Raw genomic sequence first — 9,389 nt, forward strand, 5'->3', positions numbered from 1 at the left:
AGACACTCAACGCGCTGTCCAAGGACACCACCGAGGTAGGAAGGAATAACAACAGCTTGTTCGATCCCAAGCCAAGCCAACCTGCGAAGCCCCAAAAAGTTCCTGCAGGAGCTGCTGACTGAAACACTCAATGCGCTGTCCAAGGACACCACCGAGGTAGGAGGGAATAACAACAGTTTGTTCAATCCCAAGCCAAGCCGCAAGGCCAACATAGTATGGAACCTGTGCACTACTGTGCAGCCCGAAGTTCCTGCAGGAGCTGCTGACTGAAACACTCAATGCGCTGTCCAAGGACACCACCGAGGTATGAAGGGAATTACAACAGTTCGTTCAAGCCAAGCGGCGAAGCCAACATAATATAGAACCTGCGCAGCCCCAAGAAGTTTCTGCAGGAGCTGCTGACTGAAACACTCAACGCGCTGTCCAAGGACACCACCGAGGTACGAAGGATTTTTTTATGTGACAGGAGGCAAACGAGCAGACGAATCACCTGATGATAAGTGATTACCGTCGCCCATAGACACCCGCAGTCCCAGGGGCGTTACAGGTGCGTTGCCGGCCTTTAAGATGTAGATACGCTCTCTTCTTGAAAGTACATTATAGCCTGACCAGGAACATAAAAACCCTGGCATAGAGGCGCGTCAATTGCATTTGATAGTGCAACACTGAGTACAGTCGTACCTGTGTTAATTAATAGGCTAACTTTATGTATCAGGATTACGGGCTAATTTGATATTTTCATAAATTAACGAAAAAATATTATCAGGTTTTAAATAAATTAAATGAAACCATCAATCGAGCTAGTAGGATTTAATTTATTATTCATCAATAATCAAATTCAGAACTTGAATATTCAACTGCAATGTTTGCTCATGAACGCTTCAAACTCGGTACTTCTTTCCTAATTCCATAAAATTCAACACTTAGAAAGTGACAAAAAATTTTAAAATAGGTAGTTGAAACAAACCACAGCTAATTTTTATAGTGGACTGTCGTCGTTTCAGCCAAATGACGTCCACTGCTGGACAAAGGCCTCCCCCAAGGTTAGTGGACTGTACTATGCGATAAACATGTCAGTCAATTTGACAACCTTTGTCGGAAACATTATTCAATGAAAATATTGTCCGAACCCTTAGTATTTCTCTTCGACAACACTTTAACACATTGTAAACCACTTTTCTTTCACGACTATAAAAAGATTTTAGCAATTTAATTCACAAAATCAATTGCGCACATTTAAAATAATGTTTGTTTACACTTTGACAGCAATACACTGACATGCAAGGTGACATGACAATGAAGTTTTCAGTTACTGTTGCCATTAAAAGAAATTAGTACCATTAGTTTTCCGCAACATGGCGAGGGTTTTTATGTTCCTGGTCAGGCTATACAGTTTCTTTATTTCAACAAAAATCAGTTACCAATCCATCCACTCAATGCGCTGTACAAGGACACGACCGAGGTACGAAGGAAATAACAACAGCTTGTTCGATCCCAAGCCAAGCCGCGAGGCCAATATAATATGGAACTTGCGCAGCCCCAAGAAGTTCCTCCAGGAACTGCTGATCGAGACGCTCAATTCGCTGTCCAAGGACACGACCGAGGCAGGAAGGAAATATCAACAGTTTGTTAATCCCAAGCCAAGCCGCGAGGCCAACATAGTATGGAACCTGCGCAGCCCCAAGTTTCTGCAGGAACTACTCACCGACACGCTCAATGCGCTGTCTAAGGACACGACTGAGGTATGAAGGAAATAATTACACGCCCGTATTCACAAACATTATGAGGTTTCACAGTGCGCGTGGACGCACAGGGTGACACACGAACCAATCACAGAGCTCTATTCAACAGCGTGCGTTCGATTTGCTGCTTCACTTAAGCAAGCATCTTTTGTGAATACGGGCGACAGTTTCTTTATTTCAACAAAAATCAGGTCCGCGTTCCACCAGTATTCCGCCTGGTTCAGACAGCGATAATTTGCTGGGCTATTCTAATATATTTGCATCAAACCATAACCGCACAGTTTCGGCCTTAGTGCCTCGCCAATAAGAACAACACTAAAATTAAGGTATTGCTAAAAAGTGTTGATGATTGACATTTCCAATAAATATCGTAATTAGAAATTAAAGTAATGCTATTTCAAGTTAAAAACAATAGAAAAAGCTATATTCTGAGGAAAAATTAAACTTGAACTTTATTTATTTTTTAAAAAAAGCTGCTTCGTAATTTCAAACCAGAATTCGCTCTATTTGTGTTTATTTGTTGTACTCCTTATTTCCTAGTACCTAGAGACTAATAAATCACCGATTTTATCGATAAAACGCGTTGCATTTTCGTACTCGTAACACCCGAAACAGAACCATTGTAACACCCGAAACAAAGAAAAAAATTATAAAAAAACAGTAAAACGTTTTATTTAACAGTGATTGTATGTTACATGGTTTGTAAATTTCATACTTTAGAAGTCCTGTAAGTTTTAGGTATGATTCCTTAAGAAAATTCGCTAAATTTCGAGTAAATGCGGCAACAGTCAGAACATAGAGGCAAAATCTCGTAACGCCCGAAACGCACACTTTTCGACACATATTTTCGTTATCCTACAGTCTAAGCTGTACAAACTTATTATTTAGATAAAACAACTAAAAACGGACAGATTAAGTCACTAACATTATTAAAATACTATTTCAAACTACATGAAATTGTTGAATATGTGTGTACGAACGTAACACCCGAAACGATGGAATGACCCAGCACAAGAAATATTTTTGTGAATCCTATTCTGTGATTGATTTTGTTTTGTTCAAAAGTGGAAATTTTCATAGATAGAAACAGATTCAACACTTGCTTCTACTTCTACTTTCTACCCGCAGGGAAGTCGCGGCGCGGTGTGCGCAGCGGCATTAGCGGCTTTGGTGCGCGCTCGACCGCACCTGGGCGGCGCGTGCGCGTCGTACGGCGAGCTGCCGCGGCTGGCGCGCCTGCTGCCCGCGTGTCCCGAGCACGCCGTGCCCGTGCTGCACGCGCTCGTGCAAGCGCAGGTATGTGCCACGTGTATAAATAAATAAAGCTAAAGCCCGGTCCGTGAGCACGTAGAATTTTGTCCAATGACCCCCAGCTACCCATCCTTATCGCTCGCGCGTAATTATGTTGCTATCGCGCTCGCACACTCACTGCGGGTGCCAGTCGCAAAGTCGCGACAGCAATATAATTACGCGCAAGCGTGGGCGTTATACAGGGTGGAATTTTGTAATGCCACGAGGGAAAGTTCTCTTAATACTGTAGGTAGAAGATTTTACTCAAAGGAAACATTCCTTTATTTTTGAAAAGAAATAGAACTGCATTCAAAGATTTCCAAAGCGAAAGGTCACTGACGGACTCACTCACTCATCACAACATCTCCGAAACTACACGTGCTAGGAGTCTCGAATTTTGCATGTGGGTTCTGTTTAGAACGTAGGTTTTCACTAAGATGGGATTTGCAAAATTCAACCCCTAAGTGGGTAAAACGGGATCCACGCGTACGCAGTCACGGGCCACTAGTAAATAAATAAATATAGGTGCTGCGTCATGCTCCGGGTGTAACTGGATAACCCTTCATAAACGTTTGACATAGCATACCGATGTCGTAAGCCAGGAACTCACGGAGCGATGAAGTGGCAGAATTCAGCTGCTTTATTTTTCTACTTTTTGTATATTATGAGATTTCAAACTTTTGCGTTCTATTTCAGTTAAAAATTACATAATGTACTCACGGCTTGATATGTATTATTTGTATACTATTGTCACTGTTGCGATCAATCAAGGTGCCGGTGGCACACACGTCAAAAAAACTATTGCATTATTCGCATATCACAGTCGAATAAAATGACTGCCTCATTCTGAATGTATGTATTCACTGATTTTGAAAATGTTTTTTTCCACGGGTATCGCCAGGACGTGTCTTCGTTTGTTGTAGACACGAAAAGAAGAAGAAGAAACGATCATAGCAGATTATTTTAACTCTTTTCTTTTACAGGCATGCGTGGTGGCGCTGTCATCGACTGACGTAATGGCAGGCCTAAAAGCGGCCATGAAGGCGTGTCCCGAGGTGGTGGGCGTGGCGTGCGAGGCGCTCGCGACCATCTTCAACAGCAGCTGCAACACCGACCGCCTCGTCAACCAGGTGAGCTATGTGATGCTACACTCAGACGAACGTGTAGTGTGACGCAGGGTGTCCACATTCTGGAAAGTCAGGGAAAGTCAGGGAAAAGTCAGGGAAGCTCATAGCAGTCAGGGAAAGTCAGTGAAATAGAGGGGTCATCTGGAAAGTCAGGGAAACATTGAGATTTTGTCTACCAAAACACTGTTTGTCTCCCGAAATTTCCCAGTGATTGTAAACTGAGGGATTTAATTAATTTATGCTCTAGAAAGACCTTTGATCTTGACTATCGAAGCATTTTTTTTTCAGGTTTGGAGTGATCTACATTATGACTTTGTTTTTAGTCATAATTATATTACTCCTTTTTAGTTTTTTATCTAATGAAGTGGATTGATCTAAATTAGGACATAATTTTGTTCATAATTAGATTACTTTCATATAGTTTTTTTTTTTCAGGATAAGAGTGATCTATGTTATGATTTTTTTTGTCATAACTAGATTACTCCTTTTTGTTTTAATAGTTGTACTTTTTTGTTTCAGTAAAATGATATACATATTTTCTATTGTCGATGTGAAAGTGCAACTTATAACTTATGTTTATTTATATTTTTTTTTATAATTATTTATTGATTTGTTTATTGAGTGCAGACTAGTGAGCAGTTCACTGTGAGTGCTATTAATACAGGGTGGAAACGATAAGTGATCTCATTCGATTATTTCTAAACTACACAAGATATCGAAAAACTGCTTACTGATCTTGAAAGTGCTTCACGAGCTCTTTCAAACGATATCAGTAATAGGTTACAGAATTAACTGGATCTATCCGAAAAGTCAACGTGTCCCAAAATTCAAGGATAAGCCGGCGCCGCAGGATGGACATAGTCATGACTACTTTAGGAAAAATAAGGAAAAAAATCTATCTCAATTATTTTTAAGTTACACAATAAATTACGAAATTCTTCGAATATTAACACCCCTTATGATATTTTACATTACCACGACCACCATTTTTCAAATATTTCTGTTTTTTTGTTTGTATCGGCAACTTAAGTAGTGTTGCTGTCCACCCCAACTCTTAAAACCCCCAGAATCCTTGCAGTTTTTACACAAAAGTTAATCAAAATATTTTATTTCCTTAAAATTTTGAACGATTTTTACTTTCACTCCACTTTTACTCATCGTTTTGTAAAAAAAAAGTATGAACACTACTGCGGCAAGTTTTTTATAAAGTTGACGCAACTATCCAAGATTCCAAAATGGTATAATACTCTAAGAAGTCTAGTCGCAAAAAAGATATGCGTACCATTTTTACAAGCACTTCGCTTGTTAGTTAGTATGGGATAAATCTTGCAACTGAATTTAAAACCAGTTCTCCTCAACCGATTGAGCTGAAATTTGGTATACTTATGTAAGTACGATGAAAATGCAATATTATGGTACCATTGAGCTGAAACTGGAGGTGGCCACAGGAACTTCTAAACGAAACGGCGGAATTGCATCTAGTTTGGGTTCGTTGGATTTGTCTTTTAGAGCACTTTAGTGCTAGATGATGTCCAGGGTCCTGATGATGAAGTCAATTATAATTTTCAAACGAAGTCAAGCTTGTTTTTAAAAAAGTTTTTTTTTATTACAACTTTATTTTAAACTTTTTAGTTGTTTCTCAATCTCATGGCCTAAGTGCTCGGGAAGACAAATCCAACGAACCCAAACTCGATAAGCTTCCGCCGTTTCGTTTAGGACTTCCTATGGCCAGCTCCTGCCACCTCTTGACTTCATCATCAGGACCCTGGACATCATCTAGCACTAAAGTGCTCGAAAAGACAAGTCCAACGAACCCAAACTAGATGCAATTCCGCCGTTTCGTTAAGAGTTCCTATCTCAATGTCTCTCTGACTCTGACTCCATCCAGCTCAATGGTACCATAATATTGCATTGTCATCGTACTTACACAAGTATACCAAATTTCAGCTCAATTGATTAAGGAGAACTGGTTTTAAATTCAGTTGTAAGATTTATCCCATACTAACTAACAAGCGAAGTGCTTGTAAAAATGGTACGCATATCTTTTTTGCGACTAGGTTTCTTAGAGTACCATTTTGGAATCTTGGATAGTTGCGTCAACTTTAAAAAAACTTGCCGCAGTAGTGTTCATACTTTTTTTTTACAAAACGATGAGTCAAAGTGGAGTGAAAGTAAAAATCGTTCAAAATTTTAAGGAAATAAAATATTTTGATTAACTTTTGTGTAAAAACTGCAAGGATTCTGGGGGTTTTAAGAGTTGGGGTGGACAGCAACACTACTTAAGTTGCCGATACAAACAAAAAAACAGAAATATTTGAAAAATGGTGGTCGTGGTAATGTAAAATATCATAAGGGGTGTCAATATTCGAAGAATTTCGTAATTTATTGTGTAACTTAAAAAATAATTGAGATAGATTTTTTTCCTTATTTTTCCTAAAGTAGTCATGACTATGTCCATCCTGCGGCGTCGGCTTATCCTTGAATTTTGGGACACGTTGTATACATAGTTGGTCAGGAAATTTTGAAAAAATTGTCAGGGAAAGTCAGGGAAAAGTCAGGGAATTTTTTCGAACATTTGCAGTGGACACCCTGTGACGTCACACGTGGGCGGGGCTGAGGGCGGCCATGAAAGCGTGCCCCGAAGTGGCGTGTGTAGATTCATCGACACTTTACACATGATTTCAATTTACTTGGTCGACTCTTAGGCTGGGTTCACAGTGAGCGGCTGACTGACTCTGAGTGGCGATTCGGTCGTTAACTCTGTCGAGGGAGTAAGCGGCGAACTGTAGCGTATTAACCGCGAAGTGCTTGCGAACTCTTGGGAGGAAAGTACGGTACGCCGTAGTGAGCTCCCTAAGCCCCGACCGCAAATATCGACTGCGACTCTACCGCTCATTGAATGAGTCGATAACAGAAACGCCCCAAAAACTACTCTGTTCTCTAGAGACCTAACCCCACTGACGTTGAAGCTAGATCCCTTAGGCCTCAGCCTCGAACTTAGCGGGCAGCGGGGCGGCGGCGGCGGCGGCGCGGGAGCGGCAGGATCTTATGCGTAAAATCAAATAGACCGGTTCTCGAAAACAGCGGCGCGGCAGCGGCGCCGGAGCGGGCAGCGGCGAGGGAGCGGGCAACGAGCGGGCAGCGCACTCCTTCTTTTGCCCACAATAAATCGAGCGTTAGGAATAAATTTGAATCGAAATAAAATTGTCGCCGTTGTCCAGACATTTCGTTTGCGAATAAAAACAAATATCTCGACAACACAACCCCGAACACAACACTTCGCCGCTAAAGCGCCGCGCGAGCTGCCCGCTTGTTTCGAGAACGGGTCTGCGTTGCCCGCCCCGCTCCAGCGCCGCCGCCGCTCCCGCCCCGCTGCCCGCTAAGTTCGAGGCTGAGGCCTTACTGTGTGCTTGTTTAATCATTGTAAAGAAAATAAACATTCCTCCGTAATAATTGAAATGTTTATATTTATAGGCGATAGAAACGGACCTTATCACCGAGTTACTCTCACTCCTGGAGACGCGTCTCGACGGCCAGACAGCGGCGCAGCTAGTTAGCGCGCTGAAAGCTATGGCGCGATGTCCCGCACATGCTGAGCGCGTGCGAGCTCTATTGGCTCGCAGTCGTGTGTGGGAGCAGTACTCGCAGCAGCGACACGATCTCTTCATAGCTGCCACGCCGCAACACCACTCCATTGCTGGTAAGTGTTCTTTGATAAAGGCCTACAAGTGCTCTAAGAAGTACTGACAAGTGCTGAAGGGCCGACATGTGCTCTGATAAGGGGGGCCTACAAGTGCTCTGAAAAAGGCCTGAAATTGAATAATATTCTCTTCAAAAATATAAATAGACAGTCGGAAGCAAATACAACTGTATTGGAAACATTTTTCCAGTTGTACTCACAACTTTGTTTTATACATGCTTATAATTTTCTCCTGCTGTTTTCTTATTATTTTTGTGGTGCAACATTACTATTTTATGTGTGTTGTGTATGCAAATAAATGATTTATCTATCTATTGATTTAGAACTAGAATGAAGTGTAGTAGAGTGTAGAATAGACTATTTGACACCATTCTCCAATAACTCGAAATTACAACATTTTAAAAAGTACACTTCATTCTGGTCTTATAAACTTAATTAATTTTAAATTATCTGTTAATCACGATTTTCGGTCGCATTGTAATTACAAAAAGTAGTTTATTTGAGTTGCCAAAATAGTGACGTCACTTGCTTGCATTGCAACACAAAATCTATGGGAGAGTTTCGTTTTGACAGTTTTAAAAAGTACGACAATGAGGGTTTTCGCGAATGAAAGATCCGCTAGATGGCGGGACGTGGATGTGGGGTCTGACTGCTGAATGATTGGTTATTTTTGACATGACATTGACAGATATGTCAAAATCTACCAATCACGCAACAGTCAGACCCCACATCCACGTCCCGCCATCTAGCGGATCTTTCATTCGCGAAAACCCTCATTGATTGGTGCTGTCAACACGTTAATTCCCGTATGTTTGCAGGCGCGCCGCACACCGCCGGCTACCTGACGGCGCCGCCCGCGTCCATCCCGGCGCAGCCGCCGCCCATCGATTGACGCGCCCGACTCACTGAGCGGTAGAACTACAGGTGCACGCTACACTCCGGTATTTTACACTATCCTATCTATTATACAGAATGTCCGGTCGCCGAGCACGTAGAATTTCGTCCGATGACCCCGAGCTAACCATCCTTATCGCTCGCGCGTAATAACTGTCGCGACTGTGCGACGGGCGGCCGCAGTGAGTGTGCGAGCGCGACAGGCGTGGGTGTATAGGTAAGGTCAAATGGGCGAACTTGTATTCTCAAAATCACCTTACCTATACACTCACGAAGTTAGTCTAACCTTCCGCCAAACACCCTGTATAATGTCCGGTCGCCGAGCACGTAGAATTTCGTCCAATGACCCCGAGTTACCCGTCCTTATCGCTCGCGCATAATTATATTGTTGTCGCGCTCGCACACTCACTGCGGCCGCCCGTCGCACAGTCGCTACAGTTATTACGCGCAAGTGATAAGGATAGGTAGCTTAGGGTCATTGGACGAAATTCTACCTGCTCGGCGACCGTACTTTGAATAGAATAGAAAACGTTTATTTTGCTGCCACATAGAAACACATACATGCATAGAACAAACTCATATTCATAGCTGATTTTTAAAACTTGAAATTATTGGTTATCGCAAGTGGGAATGGAA

At 42.1% G+C, this 9,389-nt stretch overlaps 1 protein-coding gene across 1 annotated transcript; it reads left to right on the top strand.

Moving 5' to 3' along the window:
• Positions 1-71: 71 nt before the first annotated feature.
• Positions 72-9,123, top strand: Rme-8 (receptor mediated endocytosis 8; the record flags this gene model as incomplete). Its single annotated transcript, XM_028317076.1, has 6 exons — positions 72-246; positions 363-440; positions 2,871-3,038; positions 4,016-4,162; positions 7,634-7,859; positions 8,678-9,123. Coding segments are annotated over 6 exons (868 nt in total), but the record flags the coding sequence as incomplete, so codon positions are not given.
• Between the last annotated feature and the right edge of the window lie 266 nt (positions 9,124-9,389).

The sequence above is a fragment of the Ostrinia furnacalis genome, unplaced genomic scaffold (assembly GCF_004193835.3).
Source record: "Ostrinia furnacalis isolate ACB-3 unplaced genomic scaffold, ASM419383v2 OfSCF6032, whole genome shotgun sequence".
Classification (NCBI taxonomy): Eukaryota; Metazoa; Arthropoda; class Insecta; order Lepidoptera; family Crambidae; genus Ostrinia; species Ostrinia furnacalis.